The 25,352-nt window shown below is 37.5% G+C and overlaps 1 protein-coding gene across 1 annotated transcript in view; it reads right to left on the bottom strand.

The window, feature by feature from the left end:
- MYO3B (myosin IIIB) overlaps positions 1-25,352 on the bottom strand; it is a 2,630,788-nt gene that overhangs the window by 2,112,259 nt on the left and 493,177 nt on the right. Inside the window, exon 9 of the mRNA XM_044075508.1 lies at positions 23,238-23,352. Within this exon, the coding sequence (XP_043931443.1) occupies positions 23,238-23,352 (115 nt within the window). The remainder of the gene's footprint in view (positions 1-23,237; positions 23,353-25,352) is intronic.

Raw genomic sequence — 25,352 nt, 5'->3', positions numbered from 1 at the left:
TCTTTCATTCACTCATTCATCCATTTTCATACAGAAGACACTTGATTCATATGCCTGCTTTTCTTTCTGCACAATTCACATGTCTTAGCCAGACAAAATCCATCTTTAGCTAAAAACACTCACGGTGAAATCTTATTCCTCAAATCAAATAGCCAAATTCTGAAACTCTCTATCCCACACCCTCCAAAACACACCCGAATCTACTAATTTCAAACAACTACTATTTGAGCCTCTATCCAAAAACTGCCATTGCTCCTGTGCCAAACCTGACTGACAAGATATCTGTTAACTCTGTCACCATACTTGTAGAACAGAGCATGTGTATGGACCTTTAAGAAGCACTTCCATATGTATCATGTGCATATAAATAGTGAGCATGGGCAGGCAGCAGTGCCATTTTGAAAGAACAGCCAGAGTGTTAACATGTATGAGTGTGGTAGTCTGTTTATAAGCTTAACATACAAAGCCTCATTTTTGATGTGTTTGTGTGTAATAAAGCTGCTTGAACTGAACCCATGAATGTTTGTCTGTTTAATCCTGACCATACGAGCGACATGGCATCAGAACTGGGATTAGAAGAACAACTTCTTCAAGCCATGAGGTCCACAGTTGAAGGTGAAGGCAGATTAAGCTGCTTGAGTGGAATGGAGCTCAGACAAATAAAAAAGGGCCAGAAACAAGCTAAAGGTAAAGAAAACTGCACAAATGATTTATTTGGCAAAGAAAATGAAATGGTGCATTTATAAGCCACAAAACATGTTATTAACTCATTCACTCTAATGGAACACAGGAAGTCTGCAATGTAACTTTCAATGGGGTGGAGCCTAAGCTTTTTGACAGAATCAAATTATGTCCTCACATTTCAAACAAATGTTCATATCTCTAGAACCATAGGGATTATGAAAGAAGTATACATGGCAAACTCTTTAGCACAAATTATTTTTATAGTTGTATTCTTTATATTCTAGATCTTAAACTGAATTCTATAAGTCACAGTAAAGACAGTAATTATTACATTTTTATATCTCAGCAACCACTCAAGTTACACATACTGCCAGCAACATGTTATTCATTTAGCTGAGAGCTTTCATTTGAGGCTAAGGACTTCTGTGTTACTAAGTTGTTGAGATATTTATAAAAATGTGAAAATGATATCTATACAAATTAATATCATAAAAACAACAGTTAATATCTATTTATCTGCACTAGACAGAGTTCAAATATAAGTTGAGTTTGCTATTGTTTAAGCTTTAAGATGAAATCTTTTAAAACCTCGTATATAGCATGGTTTTGAAATTATTGATGCAGATATGAACAATGAATATTTAACGCCTAGAGGCGTCAGTAGGTGTTAACTGCAGATGCACCTGTAGGCGTCACTCAGATGTAATGAGTTAATCAAACGAGTAGCATGAAACGTATTATTACTCAAATGAAAGGCACAAACCACATTATTAATTAAACAAAATGTTTGAAACTATGACATTTGATAAAACTAGCAGAGATATTCATATGGGGCTTAGAATTACCTTTGGTTTGCATAATGAGCATGTTTAAAGTAAAACGGGAACAAGAAAAGTATAATGAGCATAAGAAATTAAAAAGGCACAGTAAGTACAATAAAAGGGCAAAATAAGCTTAAAGAGCAAGGCAACTGCATGTTTTTAGTAAAAGACTGTGTTTGGGCACAAACTACTATTTTGCATTGGCTGAAGCCATTCAAAGCATAACTAGAGTTGTTTGAAGTACCTCAGAGTGTGCAAAGTGTTTGCTTTATTATGGTGTAATTATTTCAAAGAGTTTGCTGTGTGCAAAGTACAGTTATATTGCAAAGTGCAGTCAAAGTACAGCCATTTTGAAAAGTCTTGTGCTGTGTGCATTTATTGGCAGAGTGCCGCCATTTCCAAGTGTTTCTTACACTGTGCAGAATTATTTTACAAAGTACAGCCATTTTGAAAGGTTCTTGTGCTGTGTACAGTTTATTTGCAAAGTGCATTCATTTTGAGGTGTTTCTTACTCTGAGCTTTTTCCATTGCGTACAGTTTATTCACAAAGTACAGTCATTTTCAAGTACTTCTTACACTGATAAGGAGTGGTTTCACAAAGTACTGTGATTTCAAAGTGTTCTTGTGCTTCAGAGACTTATATGGCAAAGTGCAGTTATTTCAAGGAGTCTGTTGTGCTATTGGGCATAATTACAAGTACTGGCATAAAGCTCTGGCATATATTTATGTGTGTGTGTATGTTTGTACATAATTTCGAGCACCTTCACATATGGCAGAGGCATTTTGCAGACCAGGTTCACTTGTGTTTGATCATAATACAGCAGAGAATTGGAAAGTATTCAAGCAGAAATACAATATTTTCATACAAGCAGCTTTTTCTGACAAAGATGCATGTACGAGGGCATTCCTTCTGCTTAACTTAGCTGGGCCAGATGAAATTGAAAGACAGTGTTCATTTGTGTATGCACCAAAAGTATATGCAGAAGAGGGAGAAACCAACATATTGTGGTACCGGCTGAAACAAGAGAGGACCCTGAATGCTTGAAATGCAAATTTAGAGAAATGTGCACCCCCCAGACAAATGTTACATTACAGAGACACCTATTTTATACAACAGACCAAAGTCCACCTGAAACTTTTGCAGCTTATATCACTGACTTGAGAAAAAAGCCAAAACATGCAGCTTTGGTGACTTGAAAGATGAGTTAATAAAGGAAAGGCTTGTGTGTGGTGTTAGTAGTACTGCAGTGAGAAAGATTTTGCTTCATGACAGTGATTTAATGTTAAGCAAAGCCATAGACGTTTGTCAAATCCATGAGCTCAGAGAAAAGCACACAAGTATGGTTGAAAGTGATAAACGTATGGTTTCAGCAGCCTCTAGAGCAAACATAGATGGCATACAACACGTGGCAAGCAGAAGCAGGCTAAGCACATGGCAGCAGGAACCCCTATAGGTGTGGCAGGGAAAACCCATAGCTTTCTAGCAAGTTCCAAGACTAGCTCAGTAAAAAGGACATGCTCAGTACAGTATAATAGTGAGTCAGCAAAACCAAAGTCAAGTCTTATTGTTAACTGTTGTAATCGTGGTGCCAATCATGAGTCTAAAGGAGAGAAGTGCTTAGCATTTGGTCAGTAATGCCACAAATGTAAAAATGGAACCATTTTCAAAAGTTTTGTAAATCAAGAAAGCCTCATTCAGTTATTAAGAAAGGTCACTCAAAAAAGCAGGTTGATCCTATAGAGAGTTGCAACCCTACTTTCTATGTAGATGGTGCATCAGTGGTCAGTGAAAAGGTTAATGCAGTAGATTTACTGGCAAAGAATTAAGTATTTTGTACTGTCCTGTTCACTGGCAAGCCCAGGGAGCTCAAAGTAGACACCGGTTCAAAATGTAATGTAATATCAGCAGAAACATTTGCTAAAGTGAGGGCTGTTGATCAATTTAATTTGGGCAATTGTGCGAAGCTTGTTCCTTATGGAGGTGATGAGATTCAAACCAAAGGCTCAGTAGTGCTTTCATGCTATTCGGTTGGGAACAGTTACAGCTTGCAATTTTATGTAGTTGCAGTCATTGTTGGGTCTTGGAGACAGTTTGAGAATGAAACTGCTTTTTTATACCAAAGAAGTCCATCATGTAAGCATATGTCCCAATTCCAGCTTTACTGATGCTATTTTCTCAGAGTATGCTGATGGTTTCGATGACAAACTAGGCAAACTTTCAGTTGTGCACTCCATAAAAATAGATCCAGAGGTCAGTCCAGTGGTCAGACCAGCAAGAAGAGTTCCAATTGCTATGCAGAACAAAGTCAAGGTCCAGTTAGACAAAATGGTGCAACAAGGTATGATTTGTCCCAGTCACAGAACCAGCTGAGTGAGTGTCTTCCATGGTAGCTGCTCATAAGAAAAATTCAGATGAAATCAGAATATGCATTGACCCAAGAGACTTAAACAAGGTATTAAAGAGACAGCACCATCCTATGCGTACAGTTGAGGAGGTTGCTGCCCTCGTGCCAAATGCCACTGTTTTTTCTGTCTTAGATACAAAGAGTTCATTTTGGCAAGTAATGCTTGAGCACATATCTTCACTACTGACTGCATTCACTACCCCATTTGGTAGATACAGATTCCTCAAGATGCCTTTTGGAATAAAGTCTGCTAGCAAAGTCTGTCAGCGTGCAATGGAGCAATTTTTTTCAGGCTACCCGTGTACAATAATAGTTGATTTACTGGTTGGAGGTAATGGTGAAGCAGAGCATGACAGAAACCTTACACAAGTTCTAGGCAGATTGCGTGAATTGTGTTTAAAGCTCATTCCTCTGAAATGCAAATTCAGACTTTCAGAAGTTACTTTTGTAGGTCATTTATTTACCAGTACAGGCTTATGACCAGATCCTTCTAAACAATGATATATATCTGATTGAGATACCAGCTCCAGACAATGCCCAAGGTTTACAGCATTTTTTGGTATGGTTAGCTATTTGGGCAAATTTATCCCTGACTGTAGTGAGCTATCAGTGCCTTTAAGAGAGCTGACACACAAAAGCGTTACATGGTCATAGTTAGAGCAACATCACAGAGCATTTGATAAGCTCAAATAGCAAATTGCTAACTGACCTACATAAGGTACTATGATGTCCACAAACCAGTAGTTCTTTCCTGTGATGCTTCAAAGTTTGGTCTTGGTGCAGTTATTCTTCGTGGGGGCAGACCTGTTGCCTGTGCATCTACAACACTTACCCAAACTGAGATGCAGTATGCTCAAATTGAGAAGGAACTTTTGGCAATTGTGTTCACATGTTCAAAGTTCTAGGACTATATTTATGGCTGAGCTATCCAGATTGAAATTGACCATCAACCTCTAGTCACTATTTGAAGAAGCCTATGCATTCCACTCCAGCTAGACTACAAAGAATGATGCTCAAATTGCAAAAGTATAACTTCAAAATGGTCTATACATGGAGTGAACTTTTTTATCTGGCTGATACCTTATCCAGATCACCCAGAAATACCATGGAACAGCTTGATGCAAAGAATTTTGACTTTGATATCATGGAAATACACAATTTTTCTACCGCGAGACCTGATGAGCTGCGTGATCATATAAAGACTGATCCAATTTTGCAAAAGCTTAAACCACTTCATCAGTGTAGGATGGTTGTCAAAGCAATCCTGTGTACCACCAAAGTGCAACCTTATTTTCCATACAGTGATGGAATGGTATCATTTTCAAAAGGCCAGAAGTTATTGTTTCTACTTCCTTACAGCATAAATACATTCAGATTTTGCATCCTGGCCACCCAGGTTCTGAATCTACCAAAAGAAGTGCAAGACGACTAGTATTTTGGCCTTGTCTAGCAAAAGACATTGATAAAGTACTTTCTTCTTGTTCATTGTGCAGCAGTACTAAGCTGCATTTGCAAAAAGAGCCACTTCAGCTGGGCCAAATTCCTGAACTACCTTGGTCAACAGTAGCCACTGACATATTTGAGTGGAACAATCAGCATTACTTAGTGTTGGTAGACTCTTATTCGAACTGGTTTGAGATCGATTTGCTACCTAACCTAACGTCCAGTGCTGTTATTACTAAGATGAAACATCATTTCTCAGTCCATGATAGTCCACACAAAGTTATTTCTGACAATGGTTCTCAGTTTACCAATCAATTGTTTCAGAGATTTGCAAAAGAGTGGGACTTTATTCATGTTACTAGTAGTCCTGAATATCCACAGTCAAATGGCCTTTCTGAACATGCAGTACAGAGTGCAAAGCAATTACTAGAGAAGTCTGTGTGACAATACTGATATCTACTTGAATTTACTAAGTCTCAGAAATGTATCCGGTGACAATCTACTTGGCTCACCTGCTTAGAGACTTTTATCTAGGCAAACCAGAACAACCTTGCCTATTAGTTCTAGTTTGTTGGTGCCTAACGCTAAAAACAACAAAGCAATCAAAGCCCAACGTTTTAAGAAGCATTCTTCTCAGAAGTCCAGCTATGATAAAATGAGCAAATTTCTTTGTCCGTTAAAAGAAGGAGAGAGAGTGAGGATGCAAACAGTGAAAGGCTTTGATTGAATTGGTCATGTGAGAGGTATATGTGCTGCGCCAAGATCCTACTTAGTGGAATCTGAGGGTGTAGAGTACAGGAGAAAATGCCAACATCTTCTTCCTGTATTGGAAATGATATTGCAGCATTGTACCTGTGATACAGACTCTAGATCTCAAAGCAAACCTGACAATGTTCATACTGAAAAACATCTCAGTATCCATTCCCATTCCTGATGAAGTCCCAGTTGTTCCCAAAGTTGAACATTCATTGAAGACAGTCAGGTGGCACGATGCCAGAGTAATCCTATGGGCTAGGCTTGTAGAGGCTGCAGGGCCATTAGCCTAGTACACACCTATGAACCTATGGAATGTTTCCTCAAACTCATACATGAACGAAAAGAAAGTTTATGTAGGAAGTTTTTCCCAAGACGTCAGGCAGGAGGAAACTCTATACACTATCTTTTTGTAATCAACTCAGAGGTCACTATGCTTTAGGTAAAAAAATGTATAATTTTTAAAATAATGTTGTTTTGACCATTAGTCATGACAAAACTGTTCAGGAACCAACCATAAAATGTCATTTCACCATGAATGCATCCAGTATATTAAGCCCTCAAGAAGACTGATAACTTCCCATTTAAAGCAGTGTATGGCCTAAATCTGAATTATACTTATTGTCATACTGTAGTAGACTTGACATAGTACCATTGAGACATAATTTAGTTAGTTATAGCCAGATCTGATAGAAACTATTGACTGAAGTGTGTCCCATTGCTGAAGTAGAAACTGGCAAAACAAAGTAAGGAAGTGTCATTAACATATTCAAAGAGTTCAGACGCTTCATCTGGTTTCATTTACCACATGTCTTTAATATAGACAGAGAAAGTCAAGTGTTCTGAGATGTGGTCTGTACTGAGAGCACTGCAGGCCATCACACTCTGTGAGATTTGAAATCTAAGTAATTTGAAGCACAAGCATGGTAGATTATGGCTACACCAATAATAGGGAACCTTCTTTTGTATTCATTCATTTTCATACAGAAGACACTTGATTCATATGCCTGCTTTTCTTTTAGCACAATTCACATTTCTTAGCCAGACAAAATGCATCTTTAGCTAACAACACTCACGGTGAAGTCTTATTCTCAAATCATCTCATCGCCACAGTGGATCTTCTGTTTCCATTTCTTCCTGTACTCTGCATCATGCTGTTTCACACCAACCACCTGCATGTCCTCTCTCATCACATCCATAAACCTGATCTTAGGCCTTCCTCTTTTCCTCTTACCTGGCAGCTCCATCTTTAGCATCCTTTTCCCAATATACCCAGCATCCCTCCTCAGCACATGTCCAAACCAATGCAATCTCGCCTCTCATGCTTTGTCTCCAAACTGTCCAACCTGAGCTGACCCTCTAATATACTGATTCCTAATCCTGTCCAACCTAGTCACACCCAGTGCAAATCTTAACATCTTTAACTCTGCCACATCCAGCTCTGACTCCTGCCTTTTCGTCAATGCCACCGTCTCCAACCCATATAACATAGCTGGTCTCACTACCCTCTTGTAGACCTTCCCTTTCACTCTTACTGGTACCCGTCTGTCACAAATCACTCCTGACACTCTTCTCCACCCATTCCACCCTGCCTGTACTCTCTTCTTCACCTCTCCTCCACACTCACCATTACTCTGAACTGTTGATCCCAAGTACTTAAACTCATCCACCTTTACCAACTCTACTCCCTGCATCCTCACCATTCCTCTACCCTCCCTCACATTTACACACATATATTCTTTTTTAGCCCTGTTGACCTTCATTCCTCTCCTCTCTAAAGCATATCTCCACCTCTCCAGGGTCTCCTCAAAATGGTCCCTACTCTCACTACATATCACAATGTCATCTGCAAACATCATAGTCCACGGGGCCTCCTGTCTGATCTCATCTGTCAACCTGTCCATCACTACTTCCAATAAGAAAGGGCTCAGAGCTGATCCTTGATGTAATCCCACCTCCACCTTAAACGTATCTGTCACTCCTACTGCAGTCCTCACCAATGTCACACTATTCTCGTACATATCCTGTACCACTCTTACATACTTCTCTGCCACTCCCGATGTCCTCATACAATACCACAACTCCTCTCTAGACACCCTGTCATATGCTTTTTCTAAGTCCACAAAGACACAATGCAACTCCTTCTGACCTTCTCTGTATTTCTCCAACAACACTCTCAGAGCAAATATTGCATCTGTAGTGCTCTTTCCTGGCATGAAACCATACTGCTGATCACTAATCATCACCTCCTTTCTTAACCTAGCTTCCACTACTCTTTCCCATAACTTCAAGCTGTGACTGATCAATTTTATCCCTCTGTAGTTACTGCAGCTCTGCACATCACCCTTATTCTTAAAGATAGGTACCAAAACATTATTTCTCCACTCCTCAGGCATCTTCTGACTTTCCAAAATTTCATTAAACAATCTGGTTAAAAATTCCACTGCCATTTCACCTAAGCAATTCCATGCTTCCACTGGTATGTCATCTGGGCCAACAGCCTTTCCATTCTTCATCCTCTTCATAGCTGACCTTACTTCCTCCTTGCTAATCTGTTTCACTTCCTGATTCACTATCCCCACATCATCCAACCTTCTTTCTCTCTCATTCTCTTCATTCATCAGCCCTTCAAAGTGCTCTTTCCATCTACTCAACACACTCTCCTCACTTGTGAGTACGTTTCCCTTACTATCCTTTATCACCCTTACCTGCTGCACATCTTTCCCAGCTCTGTCCCTCTGTCTAGCTAATTGGCTCAGGTCCTTTTCTCCCTCTTTAGTGTCCAATCTCTCATACAACTCTCCATATGCCTTATGCTTCGCCACCTCTCTCTTTGCCATGCGTCTCATCTCCTTATACTCATGTCTACTTTCTTCATCTCTTTGGCAATCCCACTTCTTCTTCACCAGCCTCTTCCTCTGTATACTCTCCTGTACTTCCTCATTCCAGCACCAGGTCTCCTTGTCCTCCTTCCTCTGTCCAGATGTCACACCAAGCACCCTTCTAGCAGTCTCCCTTACTAGCGCTGCTGTAGTTTCCCAGCTATTCGATAACTCTTCACTGCCTCCCAGTGCCTGTCTTAACTCTTCCCTGAACTCCACCTCACAATCACCCTTTTATAACTTCCACCATTTAATCCTTGGCACTGCTTTCACACTTTTCCTCCTCTTGTTAATGACCAACATCATCCTACAGACCACCAATCTATGCTGCTTAACTACACTTTCCCCTGTCACCACTTTACAGTCTCCAATCTCCTTCAGACTGACCCTCCTACATAGGATATAATCCACCTGAGTGCATCATCCTCCACTCTTGTATGTCACCCTATGCTCCTCCCTCTTCTTAAAATACGTATTCACCACAACTATGTCCATCCTTTTCACAAAATCCACAATCATCTGACCTTCTGCATTCCTCTCCTTAACACCATACCTACCCATCACTTCCTCATCCCCTCTGTTCACTTCACCAACATGTCCATTGAGGTCCACTCCAATCACTAGTCTCTCACCCTTGGGTACACTCACCACCACTTCATCCAACTCACTCCAAAATTTTTCTTTCTCATCCATAGCACACCCAACTTGTGGAGCATATGCACTAGCAACATTCATCATTACACCATCAATTTCAAGCTTCATAAACATCACTCTATCAGACACTCTCTTCACCTCCAAAACACTCTTGGCATACTGTTCCTTTAGGATAACCCCTACCGCATTTCTCCTGCCATCCACACCATGATAAAACAATTTGAACCCACCTCCTATACACCTGGTCTTACTTCCCTTCCATCTGGTCTCTTGCATGCACAATATATCAACCTTCCTTCTCTCCATCATATCAGACAGCTCTCTCCCTATACCAGTCATACTGCCAACATTCAAAGTTCCTAACCTCACTACTACACTCCTAAGTTTCCTCCTCTCTTCCTGCCTTCAGGCATGCCTTCCCCCTCCTCTTCTCCTTTGGCCAACAGTAGCCCAATTTCCGCCAGCACCCTGATGGCTAACAGTACTGGTGGCAGTCGTTGTTAACCCGGGCCTTGACCGATCCGGTATGGAAATATGAAATGTTCTCAAATTATTATCTTATTCTCAAATCAAATAGCCAAATTATGAAACTCTCTATCCCACACCCTCCAAAACACACCCGAATCTACTAATTTCAAACAACTACTATTTGAGCCTCTATCCAAAAACTGCCATTGCTCCTGTGCCAAACCTGACTGACAAGATATCTGTTAACTCTGTCACCATACTTGTAGATCAGAGCATGTGTATGGACCTTTAAGAAGCATTTCCAGATGTATCATGTGCATATAAATAGTGAGCATGGGCAGGCAGCAGTGCCATTTTGAAAGAACAGCCAGAGTGTTAACATGTATGAGTGTGGTAGTCAGTCTGTTTATAAGCTTAACTTACAAAGCCTCATTTCTGATGTGTTTGTGTGTAATAAAGCTGCTTGAACTGAACCCATGAATGTTCGTCTGTTTTATCCTGACCAGACGAGCAGCATGGTGTCAGAACTGGGATTAGAAGAAAAACTTCTTCAAGCCATGAGGTGCACAGTCGAAGGTGAAGGCAGATTAAGCTGCTTCAGTGGAATCGAGCCAAGTCAAACAAAAAAGGGCTAGAAACGAGCTAAAGATAAAGAAAACTGCACAAATGATTTATTAGGCAAAGAAAATGAAATGGTGCAATTATAAGCCACAAAACACGTTATTAACTCATTCACTATAACGGAACTCAGGAAGTTTGCACTGTAAATTCCAATGGGTGGAGCCTAAGATTTTTGACAGAATCAAATTATGTCCTCATATTTCAAACAAATGTTCATACCTCTAGAACCATAGAGGTTATGAAAGAAGTATAAATGGGAAACTCTTTAGCACAAACTATTTTTATAGTTGTAGTATTCTTTATATTCTAGATCTTAAACTGAATTGTATAAGTCACAGTAAAGACAGTAATTATTACATTTTTATATCTCAGCAACCACTCAAGTTACACATACTGCCAGCAGCATTTTATCCATTTAGCTGAGAGCTTTCATTTGAGGCTAAGGAGTTCTATGTTACTAAGTTGTTGAGATATTTATAAAAATGTGAAAATTATATCTATACAAATTAATATCATAAAAACAACAGTTAATATCTATTTATCTGCACTAGACAGAATTCAAATATGAGTTGAGTTTGCTATAGTTTAAGCTTTAAGATGAAATCTTTTAAAACCTTGTATATAGCATGGTTTTGAAATTATTGATGCAAATATGAACAATGAATATTTAACGCTTAGAGGTGTCAGTAGGTGTTAACTGCAGATGCACCTAGAGGCATCACTCAGATGTAAAGAGTTAATCAAACAAGTAGCACAAAACGTATTATTAAACAAATGAAAGGCACAAACCACATTATTAATTAAACAAAATGTTTGAAACTATGACATTTGATAAAACTAGCAGAGATATTCATATGGGGCTTAAAATTACCTTTGGTTTGCATAATGAGCATGTTTAAAGTAAAACGGGAACAAGAAAAGTATAATGAGCATAAGAAATTAAAAAGGCACAGTAAGTACAATAAAAGGGCAAAATAAGCTTAAAGAGCAAGGCAACTGCATGTTTTTAGTAAAAGATTGTGTTTGGGCACAAACTACTATTTTGCATTGGCTGAAGCCATTCAAAGCATAACTAGAGTTGTTTGAAGTACCTCAGAGTGTGCAAAGTGTTTGCTTTATTATGGTGCAATTATTTCAAAGAGTTTGCTGTGTGCAAAGTATAGTTATATTGCAAAGTGCAGTCAAAGTACAGCCATTTTGAAAAGTTTCTTGTGCTGTGTGCATTTATTGGCAGAGTGCCACCATTTCCAAGTGTTTCTTACACTGTGCAGAATTATTTTGCAAAATACAGCCATTTTGAAAGGTTCTTGTGCTGTGTACAGTTTATTTGCAAAGTGCATTCATCTTGAGGTGTTTCTTACTCTGAGCTTTTTCCATTGCGTACAGTTTATTCACAAAGTACAGTCATTTTCAAGTACTTTTTACACTGATAAGGAGTGGTTTAACAAAGTATTGTGATTTCGAAGTGTTCTTGTGCTTCAGAGACTTATATGGCAAAGTACAGTTATTTCAAGGAGTCTGTTGTGCTATTGGGCATAATTACAAGTACTGGCATAAAGCTCTGGCATATATTTGTGTGTGTATATGCTTGTACATAATTTTGAGTACCTTCACATATGGCAGAGGCATTTTGCAGACCAGGTTCACTTGTGTTTGATCATAATACAGCAGAGAATGGGAGAGTATTCAAGCAGGAATACAATATTTTCATACAAGCAGTTTTTTCTGACAAAGATGCATGTACAAGGGCATTCCTTATGCAAACTTAGCTGGGTCAGATGCTATTGAAAGAGAGCATTCATTTGTGTATGCACCAGATGTATATGCAGGAGAGGGGGAAACCGACATATTGTGATACCGACTGAATCAAGAGAGGACCCTGAGTGCTTGAAATGCAAATTTAGAGAAATGTGCAACCCCCAGACAAATGTTACATTACAGAGACACCTATTTTATACAACAGACCAAAGTCCACCTGAAACTTTTGCAGCTTATATCACTGACTTGAGAAATAAAGCCAAAACATGCAGATTTGGTGAATTGAAAGATGAGTTAATAAAGGAAAGGCTTGTGTGTGGTGTTAGTAGTGCTGCAGTGAGAAAGATTTTGCTTTGTGACAGTGATTTAATGTTAAGCAAAGCCATAGATGTTTGTCAAATCCATGAACTCAGAGAAAAGCACACAACTATGTTTGCAAGTGATTAACGTATGGTTTCAGCAGCCTCTAGAGCAAACATGGATAGTATACAACATGTGGCAAGCAGAAGCAGGCCTAAGCACATGGCAGCAGGAACCCCTATAGGTGTGGCAGGGAAAACCCATATCTTTCTAGCAAGTTCCAAGACTAGCTCAGTAAAAAAGACATGCTCAGTACAGTAGAATAGTGAGTCAGCAAAACCAAAGTCAAGTCTTATTGTTAACTGTTGTAATCGTGGTGCCAATCAAGAGTCTAAAAGAGAAAAGTGCTTAGCTTTTGGTCAGTAATGCCACAAATGTAAAAATGGAACCATTTTCAAAAGTTTTGTAAATCAAGCAAGCCTCATTCAGTTAAGAAAGGTCACTCAAAAAGGCAGGTTGATCCTATAGAGAGCTGCAACCCTACTTTCTATGTAGATGGTGCATCAGTTGTTAGTGAAAAGGTTAATGCAGTAGATTTACTGGCAAAGAATTAAGTATTTTGTACTGTCCTGATCACTGGCAAGCCCAGGGAGCTCAAAGTAGACACTGGTTCCAGAAGCCTATGCATTCCGCTCCAGCAAAACTACAAAGAATGATGCTCAAATTGCAAAAGTATAACTTCAAAATGGTCTATACATGGAGTAAACTTCTTTATCTGGCTGATAACTTATCCAGATCACCCAGAAACACCATGGACCAGCTTGATGCAAAGAATTTTGACTTTGATATCATGAAAATGCGCAATTTTTCTACCGTGAGACCTGATGAGCTGAGTGATCATATAAAGACTGATCCAATTTTGCAAAAGCTTAAACCACTTCATCAATGTAGAATGGTTGTCAAAGCAATCCTGTGTACCACCAAAGTGCAACCTTATTTTCCATACAGAGATGGAATGGTATCATTTTCAAAAGGCCAAAAGTTATTGTTCCTTCTTCCTTACAGCATGAATACATTCAAATTTTGCATCCTGGCCACCCAGGTTCCGATTCTTCCAAAGGAAGTGCAAGAGGACTAGTATTTTGGCCTTCTCTAGCAAAAGACATTGCTAAAGTGCTTTCTTCTTGTTCATTGTGCAGCAGTACTAAACTGCATTTGCAAAAAGAGCGACTTCAGCTGGGCCAAATTCCTGAACTACCTTGGTCAACAGTAGCCACTGACATATTTGAGTGGAACAATCAGCATTACTTAGTGTTGACAGACTCTTATTCGAACTAATTTGAGATCGATTTGCTACCTAACCTAATGTCCAGTGCTGTTATTACTGAGATGAAACATCATTTCTCAGTCCATGATAGTCCACACAAAGTTATTTCTGACAATGGCTCTCAGTTTACCAATCGTTTCAGAGATTTGCAAAAGAGTGGGACTTTATTCATGTTACTAGTAGTCCTGAATATCCACAGTCAAATGGCCTTTCTGAACATGCAGTACAGAGTACAAAGCAATTACTAGAGAAGTCAAAGTGTGACAATACCGATATCTACTTGTATTTACTAAGTCTCAGAAATGTATCCGGTGACAATCTACTTGGCTCACCTGCTTAGAGATTTTTATCTAGGCAAACCAGAACAACCTTGCCTATTAGTTCTAGTTTGTCGGTGCCTAATGCTAAAAACAACAAAGCAATCAAAGCCCAACGTTTTAAGAAGCATTCTTCTCAGGAGTCGAGCTATGATAAAATGAGCGAATTTCTTCGTCCATTAAAAGAAGGAGAGGGAGTGAGGATGCAAACAGTTTAAGGCTTTGATTGAATTGGTCATGTGAAAGGTATATGTGCTGAGCCAAGATCCTACTTAGTGGAATCTGAGGGTGTAGAGTACAGGAGAAAATGCCAACATATTCTTCCTGTATCAGAAATTATATTGCAGCATTGTACCTGTGATACAGACTCTAGATCTCAAAGCAAACCTGACAATGTTCATACCGAAGAACGTCTAAGTATCCATTCTCATTCCTGATGATGTCCCAGTTGTCCCCAAAGTTGAACATTCCTTGAAGACAGTCCCCATTGCTAGATCCAATTCTGATTTTTATGTTACACGATCAGGTCTTATTTCCAGCCCTAGTATAAAAATACACAGCAGCCTGGACATAATTGTTTTATATGTGTTTAATTTTCAAATTGTCAGATAATTAGTTCTGTATAATTGCATGTCAAAAGATCATTTCTGTAAATTGCATGTCATTGAATACTGCCATTTCATATTTGAACAATTTCTCAAATAGGGAGGATGTAGATCAAAGCATGTCTATGTACCTTTAAGAAGCAATTCCAGATGTAGCATGCGCATATAAATAGGGAGTACGTACAGGCAGCAGTGCCATATTGAGAGAACAGCCAGAGTGTTAACATGTATGAGTGCGGTAGTCAGTCTGTTTATAAGTTTACATAAGTTTAAATTATAAAGCCTCATTTCTGATATGTTTGCATGTAATAAAGATGCGTGAACTGAATCCACAAATGTTTGTCTGTTTTATCCTGACCAGACGAGCGACAATACTGTCCATTCCTTACCTCATTTTCTCCCTCTCCTCGGTGTTACTACTGCTCATAAAAAATTAAATTAATTAATTAATTAAAAAAAAAAAAAAAGAAAATCTCATTTGTTCATATCTATTATTTAAAATGTACACAGTACTAATTTTATTATTCTTTCAGTGATCCTTACTGAAATGCTTGTAGGATTTTCTTTTTTGAACCTGTATCTACTAGAAAGCAGTACTGAATACTTCTTTTGTATAGACTAACTGGATGATGTGTATTCTGCATCTTACTATATGTATACTGTTGTACTGTCTAATTATTGTATTTTGCTTACATTTCTGTGGAGTTTTTCTCCCCAGGCCTCCTCTGAAAATGGGCTTCTGGCCCAATCGGACTTTCCCAGTAAATAAATGCAAATAAGTAAATAAATAATTTACTGATGATAGGAGTTTATTCGGGTCTATATTACGACGGCAAAATGGGTAATTTCAGCAGCACAAGGAGTGAACTACAAGTTATTCGAATGGCCAAATCACAGACTTTTTTTCCTAGGGAAAAAAATCAGCAGGCCAACCAGACACGACACACCAGCTCAAACATTCGCCCACCACACCCCCCTAACTAAATATATCAACTCTGAGATCGCACTACAGTGGGGAAAAGGGCAAATTCACAGTGACGGACAAGCAATTTTTTCCCTTGGATCGGGCCATTCGCGTAACTTGTAGTTTGTTCTTTATGTGTCGCTGAAATGGCATTCGGTGTTTAGCTGTTTCAGCATCATAATATAGCCCCATTTATTCCAGTTATCTACAACCTTTCCACATTGCCAGAATGTCTTCATATTTTCGTTATATTTGACTTTGTGGAGTCTCATATTCATAGGTAAGTTCTAGGCTAGCTGCCCTTGTGGGCCATTTTAAGCCTAGCCAATTTCCCTCAGTGAAAATTAAACCCTGTACTTCTTATCTTTATGGTAAACACCTTAAACATGATGCCAGCCCACAGCCCATGTTTATCACTTAATGTAATATTTTACAAGTGGTTCTGTTTACCATAAAGTTGAACTGTGAAGCTTTTTGTGTGAAAGAATTACATTACTACATAAAATGTAGCCCTAAAGTTGCACAAATACTTATTCATACCTTACATCTCCTTGCTCTCCCTTCTTCACTCCCTCCTTTACTTCTATCAATTTTCTCCCCTGGCTTTCTCTGTAAATATACCATATGTCTGCTATTTCTCTCACTTTATATTGCAATTTCTGTTTGCATTATACTAACTTACCTTTAATTTCTCTATAAACTGACTACATTTTATCTAACTATTAAAAAAAATTGTCATACAACTTGTATCCATTCTTAACCAATGTTTTTATATTATATCTTATTTGGTATAATTATTTAAACTGTATTTCTTTTTGTATTATTGTTAAAGATTGTAAAATTATTGCTCTTGAAATGCTTTGTAATACTCTGGAACTTTTCTCTCCAGGCCTCCACTGAAAATAGTCGCCTACTCAAGCAGACTTTCCTGATAATAAAATGTCAATAAATAAATAATGAATAATGACTTCATATCTTTAAAGGTCAAGGAAGTCAATGTTCAGTGTCTCAGGGGAAATCCTTTTATCCAGTTATGTAATTAATGAACAGCTATTTGTTCTATTCTATTTCTTACATTTAGCTTTTTAAGGTGACTCTTAATTTCATCCATACCAGGGCTACGTAGAGCAGAAATAATATACTGCCTTCTCTTTAAACTTATAAAGTATAACATGCAAAAGGATAACTTTGAAGCTATCACACAGATTTTATCAGTGCACTACATGACAGCAATTATTTCTTGCACCATAACTCTGGAGTCATTCCAAGCCTCCATCTCTGTTTTTTCACAAACATAATCAGCTGATCTGTTACTCTAAAGCTAACCAACCTCAGTTTTACCATATTAAGGGTGATTCCAGTGTTTAAGCTGTTGACTGGCCAAATGTATGTATACTGCCTTGTGCATTCAGCATTAAATAAATGTCTTGAGATGCCTTTTTTGTTTTGATAGCTAACCATTGTCTGTCAACTTCACAACTGTTGCATTTGGTTGAAAAATTAAGTTGGTGTTGCAAATTGAAAAATATTTCCTCCCAATTCTGATCATTGCAGGATACCTTTTCCCTACAGAACAAATTTGTCTATTCTTACTCCTTCCATCTACCACACATTTTTTTTTTTACTTTGTAGATTCTTGATCTTAAAAAGTTGCGAGCAAACCCCTGCGGGAAACGAATGAATGCTTTAAATATGTAAATAAACTACAATGGTAAAGCTTACTGTCAAATAAGTATGCTTTTCTGAGTTGTAGAATGTCCACTATTGAATTCATCCTGGCTGTCAGAGAGATCAGGTAGTGATTTTAAGTAGTGTGATGCCTGGATCTGTGCCTCCCTTTCAGGGACCTGAGGCAGGTTGTACATTACAGAAATGGGGTAATAATAAGAAACTGTAACAAGGTATGTGTTTCTCTGCAAAGAGACACCAAAACTTTTATTTTCATAAGGACTCAATTTGATGAAAACAATAAGCAAATATGGAAATATCATTACAAGAAAGAATATAAACTGTGTTAAAGGCTATAATTAGAGGAAAGAATCTCCTTTTTTATATATTTTTAGCTTCCTCAACTTCCACCATCCAGACCTTTCCTTTATGTACTTATTCATTTATCCTGCCACTGGCTAGCCATAGCCATATTATCATATGGGCCAAGGGCCAAGCTGAGGCAAGCCATCATCACCCAGTGATGTGAATTACTGTTATTATGCCTGCCCCTCTCCTGAGGTGCAATGATGTTGAAGTGCCCAAGCCACTGCATGTTCCAATGTGCATCCTCGTTACTTACTGAGGGGTTGCAGCCCCTGGTCTCCATAATAGTTTTTAGCCTTAGCTTAAAAACCCAATCCCTCTCCTGAAACTAGATGAACTATCATAATTGCCACTCCATCCTAACCTCTAGTTGACTCATCAGGGTCCATATCCACTAATCAACACAGGCCACCTGGGTCACAGTCAGGCCTCCAGCCATCTGCTCTCTAGTACAGGTTGACAAAGTCCATTTTCACTTCTGCAAGGATATATAAATTAAGTGTTCAGACACAGAAGCAGACATCAAAGTGATGGGAGGATAAGAGTAGAAGGAGGGCTTTCCAACCCAATGGAGCAGCATAAAAGTCTGAAGAGATGAGCAGGCTACTGCCTCAAAGAATGTACAGACCTACTGTGCATTTGGTTGTAAACAGAGTGAGGAAAAGCACTTGACTGAGAAGATTAGTTAGCATTTAAGTGCTTTTGTATACCTCTTCAGAAATCAGTGGAGTCAGTTATATTGGAAGCCTGAACATGCTAAAATACTGTAGCTTGGCAAGGCAGATCACATATGAATACTTAATATTAACTGTTCAGCACTGAATACTGACAAGTAATCCAGGCAGCCTGAATACCTTCCCATCATTATACCTGCTACCTATAAGACTTTTGATAGACACTATTAGTTAGAGAAGACCACCACTGTGGTTACATTACTTTGGCTATGAAACAATCTTATAAAGATGTTATTAAAGAGACGAATCACCATCACCTAGGAAAGTTACAAACAGTCTAGACATCATACAGATCATTGCCCATCGAGTAGATGAGGTGATTACATTTCCTTTGATGACAATTCTGGGCTGAGCAGGGGTGATCAGGTCCAGAAGTTTATTGAAATTATCAGGCAAGACATCACCATTATAACATACCAGATGGCCTTGTTTGTCAAATTATGTCAATACTGTGCTAAGTTCATCTATTTTTTTGTACACTGCTGGGGAAAAGATATCATCTCAGTGTACCAGTTAAAATCACCACAGAGGAGTACCTCAGAACTACTATTAGGGTTCAGTACATTCAGACCAAAGATTGGTACAAAAACATTTTAATAGTTTGGTATATGATAATTTCATAGTGATCAGTAGTATGTAAAGGAATTACAGATTTTGTCTGCTTGCAGAACTTGTACGGTCAGAATAACTTTACTGTATTTACTTTAGTATTTTGTTGTATATTGCTTGTACAATTTTTGTCATAGAAGTTGATTTAAGTTCTTTATGAATTCTGTGGTTACTGATTTTGATTATTCTTTTCTTTTACAATATTTTATTAATTTGAAGATGAATATGGATTCCATAAATGAGTATGCTATTAATGATTTGCTAAAGTGCAAATATGTTGTACAGTGTATTAAATGCTATGCATTTTTAAAGGTAACAGCTGATAACACTGGTGAAATGTGTTCCTCGTGTCAGTAAATAAACACAAACAACACCAGAAAAGTCCCAAGATGAAGGGCAAAGCCAGAAAAACACACAGCAACCACGATGCAGTACAAGACAAATCCTTTAATTCCTTAAGATTTAGCACTTTCATCAAGGTATTAGACTTCCTCAGAATACCAACTCAACAGGAACACAACTTTAAATAACACACCCCAACCTTTCATTGGTCTTCCATTAATACATCACTTCATCAATGTCCCAAATATAATGATAAGAATCATTAAAACAGTAAAAACATATGAAAAATGCATAAAACAGTACTAATAAAAATACTTTTTAAATCACATAAAAAACATAATTTCAACTTTAACACAGAACTGATAGAGATCCTATCATTTAATCCAGGAGCTTGGCATGCATTAGTCTTAATCTGCCACTTAAACTGTGCTAACAACTTTAGGGTCCTTCAGTCCCATAACTGAATGACTTGTCTCTTCAGACTATGAGGACTGCTCCACCAGCGGTTTTTAGCAAACTTAGCATTTCTGTAAATAGTGTAGCCAGCAACATTTAGCTCGCTGTTATTGAAGGGCTTCATTTCATGCTTTGCTGATGGCAAGTGTATCAGAATTTTACATGTCTGGATGCTGGTATTGTGAAACAGCTGCTATATGTAGGGATGCTGTTTCCCATTTGTGGTCAGAAAGAGTTAACATTTCATTACAAGAATAGTACACACATCTCTGGAAACTTCAGTAGGAAGCTCAAAAGTATTTTTTAATAGAAGTGAGATTTTAGATAAATGCTACACACATAAGACACTGCTGGTATATGTGGGTTTCAATCTGAAATTTATGTCTGTCTGTCTAAACAATTTCAAAAAGAAGGATGAGGAAGTGCAAAAATGAAACTCAAAATTGACTAAAATATGTAATTCCATTTAAGTCAGAAAGGGAAACTAAAAATGTTCAGTTTCAGAAGATAACTGAGTGAATTGTTACAAGATTAATCATGGCAAAGTACGACAGCCAGGGGAAGGATATAGGGCAGAAGACATGATTGTACTTCAACTCACAGTATCACAGAGGACAGACAATAGGTATGTGAGGCTTGGTGACAACAGTCAGCTGCAAAGGCTCGAATGACTTTGAAAAGAATTATGTTAAAAGAAAAGACACTGGATAGAGGGGGATAGCTTTGGTAGAATCCCCCAAATTAGTTAAATAAACACAAATAGTATGAAGATGCAGCACTACTTGTTGCAACTACCACAGTATCTGCCTAGGATTAAGTGAAAAAGACAAATAGAGCCTTGTTTTCTTAAACTGCTTCCTTTCCCTGCTATAACACCTCGTCTCTCACCTTTCTCACTGATCATTCACAAAGTCTGGTCACTTTTTCCTTTTTCCCAGTGTTACCTGCTGTTAATATAATAATCAGTACTAGTGTTTCATCTTTTGTAGCCAGTATCATAGATTTCTCTTTTTTCTGATAAACAGACATTGATTTGGGAAAGAAAAGTTGCCCTTGTCATGTGACTAAACTAAGGTCCACCTCAAAATTACCTGTGTGGCATCACTTACTACATATTTTCAGCTCTCTCACTCTTCTATCTTTATGGCTTTTGTCCACCGTCATATTCACTGTCAAACCACTCTCTCACCAGTCCTTTCTGGTGCTGTAGCTGCACTTGGCCATTTACTTATATCTGTGCTCTTACTGGTCATATCCCATTCAGTCCCCTCGCCCCATTAATTTCTGGTACTCGATCTACACTTGTTCTTTTAGTTATATTTACACTATTTGTAGAAATATCCCCATCTTAATATTCATTTCTGGTACTCCATCTGCACTTGATATTTTAACAATATTTACACTCTCACAAATAATAGTTCACCCTGCTCAGTCCTCACAGTTTCCTTCATCCTTTACTGACCTCTCCAGACTTCTTTTAATGAATCTTATTAGTGTTGCCTTCCTCATACTGCAGGTTTGACCCTACCTTATGATCTGTATACCAGCAAAGTCTTAACTTTGGCCAAAACTGTCATAATGTGATTAGAGGCTCACTGGGAATGGGTGAGAGTGAACATACAACACTGGCTTGCCCATTTGGGGGATGTGGGGGGTAGGGGTTGAAGTGCATTTGCTGTTAGAGTCATACACGTGGGTCAAACTGCAATTGTAAACTCCACGTATGAATGTGGGATAAATGAGCAAAAGCCTGGCAAGGAGAGCATAATTCTAAACCGAGGCATAGCATGTGAAGACATATATATCTAACGGGTTTCTCCCTCTACACAAGCTCAACTCTATCACTCTTCTAACATTTCATATTATTTCTGGTGGTATTCACCCAAATATTTGTCTTTGCCTACTTGATTTCTCCTCCAAGGCAATAATCACTCCGCCCCCATTTGGAATGTTCCGAACATGCTCGTTGCAATTCTATAAACATATGGGCAATGTAATTCTAGAAACAAATGCGATAATATTCCTTTTTTCTTTTCTTTTCTGAATCTGCTTCTGTAGATAATATATCAGCTATTTGGAATATTTCAGAATCATGGCTGTACTGTTCCATTAGTACCTGGTAAATACTCCCAGCTACTCATTCCATGGATTATACCAGAGATAACTGATCTCTAAAGAATCTAATGCTCTTGCTGTGCTTATAAAGATTGTCTCATTTTTCATGTAAAATTTAGTAAATAAGTATATTTGCTCATGTTGGACTATATATTCATCCTGACTTACACACAGAAACTGACACAGCCCTACAATAACTCACTACTAGTATCAGAACAGTGCTAGCTGTAACAGGATGTATATATGTATATATATATAGAGAGAGAGGCATATCTCCTCTGAAAACGTATATCACCTAAACACATTTCTGTTTGGTCTTGTGCAGCTCAGTAGATAAGAGTTCCTTACATCCAGTACAAATACAGTAACAGACTTTCCTGTCAGGCTTTAGTAATTAAACAAAAATAATTTAAAATCCTGGGGTAAAGTGTGTGTGTCTGAGGGAGCAATCTCCTCACACTCCAAATGCAAGCGGCTTCACTGAGTGGGCTTTCTTATTTACTATGAAGTCATCTGAGGCTGAAAGAGGGAGGACTTTGTTAAATTCAGTTAATTAGCCCATTGACATTCTTCTTCTTGTTTTTCTCCTTCTGAAAGTCGAAATAAGGTTTTTGATCACAATCAGCTAGTCTAAACAAATGACCGTCTGACATATCACTGTTTAATTATCAGGGCAGGTAATGCCCCTTCAGACATAGACACTCCCACAGGGTAAACTCTTACATCTTCTAATTATTTTACGTCAAATCAGTCCATCAATTTTTAGGTTCTTTCCAGGTCACAGATGTACTATAACTCCGAAATGCTTTTATGGAAGACATATGCAAATTTGCACCAGGGGTATGGGATCATTAATTCCTGTGGTCATTGTACACTTTGTTAATGCCTGTGAATTTGATATCAGGCAATACATATTTATTAAGTAACAATTAATTGAACACTTACCTCTTCTGAGAATCCTATAATCCTAAAGCAGTCTTGTATTGCTTCAAATTGTTCTCTGTACGATTTGTTACTGACAATGTCTTGCATGACCCTTCCATTTTCATTGTCAATATACCTGGAGAGATAATTATAATTTCATTTATTTCACAAATTATTTTTTACAATAACCTAAATAAGTGAGAGGAAGAACACCAGAAAGGTACTTGTAGTGTTCTATTTTAGTGCAGATCAGTAAAACACAACGTGAATGATGTCATTGTTATTACATGGAGAAGTGCAACATGATTTGCAGCAGTGTCTTTCTACTCTAGGAATGGTGTCTACTCTCTGCTATCCTTCCACTCAGTCCTGCTGTTTTGCAGACTTCATAACATGAAAAGGTATACTGAGTTTAAACAGAAATATGAATATGAGATGTGAGATTTTTAAACATTCTAATCACACAAAAGCATGAAGTAAATAGTGTCCGTTTCCAGCTACTTAAAAAAAACTATATTTAGCATAAACTTCTTGATTAAAAATCAACTGAAATATTATGCGGTAGATTCCATTTTCATAAACCATGGGTAATATCTGTAGAAAAAGAGCAAGTGTGAAATATGTGAAACTTTTCTTTGCTAATAAAAAAAGAGTTAAATGTAAATGAAGCAATTTTCTTTTGCACATGCACTGTGCTGTTATGAAAATGTAGTTATTAATGTAACATGGTAAATACATATTAATATATTTTATCCAGATTTACACAATAACTATAGAGCAGTTTTAAATCAGATTCCACTCATTTCAGAGATTGTGCTAGGCTGGACAAAATTTGCATTAACACTATTCTTATATAATATTTTATTTTAAAGTTCTCAACATTTGTGATGAATGTAGAAATTTATTTTTCTGTCTCTTTTTGGAAACAGCACAATATTATATATATTACCACTACTCGTGTTAGACATTTGCAACTACAGTTGCAGTACTCTACTATTTTGTATTGTAACCTTATTTATATTTGAATTTAAAACTTTTAACAAGTTGGACTTGAAAATGTGTGGGTTTATTTATACATACAAACATATGCATATCAATATCTCTCTCTCTCTCTCTCTCTCTCTCTCTATATATATATATATATATATATATATATATATATATATATACACACACTTATCTATTTCAAAATTTCAAAACATCGACTTTCTTATGGTTGAGACCATAAGATCGACATTTTGAAAGTTCAAAATTTAAATTAAAAAAATCTTATTTTTCACATTTTTGCAGGGGACAAGCCCAACTGCATCCCCCACACCCCCTGCTAATTAAATATACCAACTCCAAGATCACACTACAGTGAAGAAAACAGTAAATATACTGATCCACTCTGTAGGACGATCTCCATTTAAATGGTTCAAACTTTCAAAACATTGATCTTATGGTCTTTGTTTTGAAAGTTCATAATTTAGAAGTATACATATATATATATATATATATATATATATATATATATATATATATATATATATATATATATATATATATATATATATGTGTGTATATATATATATATATATATATATATATATATATATATATGTTTCCACATTCTATTTCACCATGGTCAACACATTTAAATAAAATTACTATAATAAAATACATATTAACCTTATTTCTGTGTGCACATAGCAATTTGTTGTTACTCTCTTGTAATACATGTTTATTATTTTATTATATTGGTATTTTAATTAATATGCAACACATCCATAGCTGAAAATGGGTCCAGTCTCCTCACAACAAATAAATAAATAGCTCTAGCAGCCACTGTTTTACCTCTCCTCACTTTCTGGGTCCAGAAAACAAGTAACCTTCCACTGGGATACAGGGGTCTGTTAATATTTCAGCTAACTTTTGACCTGGGGCTGAACATTTTTTTCTATACCTTGGGCATTGAAAGAAATGGAGTTTCATTTCCCAAGAAGCTAAAGTAATTCTGAAGTAGGTCTTATTATATGGAAGCCTCACTTTTGTCCTGTCAGGTGTGGAAACAGATAAGACTGAGACTAAATACAGAAAAAATTAAGTCAGTTAGCATCAACTACATGAGGTAAACTCCAAGCTAACACAATTTAA

Source organism: Protopterus annectens, chromosome 6.part1 (assembly GCF_019279795.1).
Source record: "Protopterus annectens isolate FY-2018-M chromosome 6.part1, PAN1.0, whole genome shotgun sequence".
NCBI lineage: Eukaryota > Metazoa > Chordata > Ceratodontiformes > Protopteridae > Protopterus > Protopterus annectens.
Note: the sequence above shows the minus strand (reverse complement) of the source record. Positions and strands in the feature narration are given on the sequence as shown.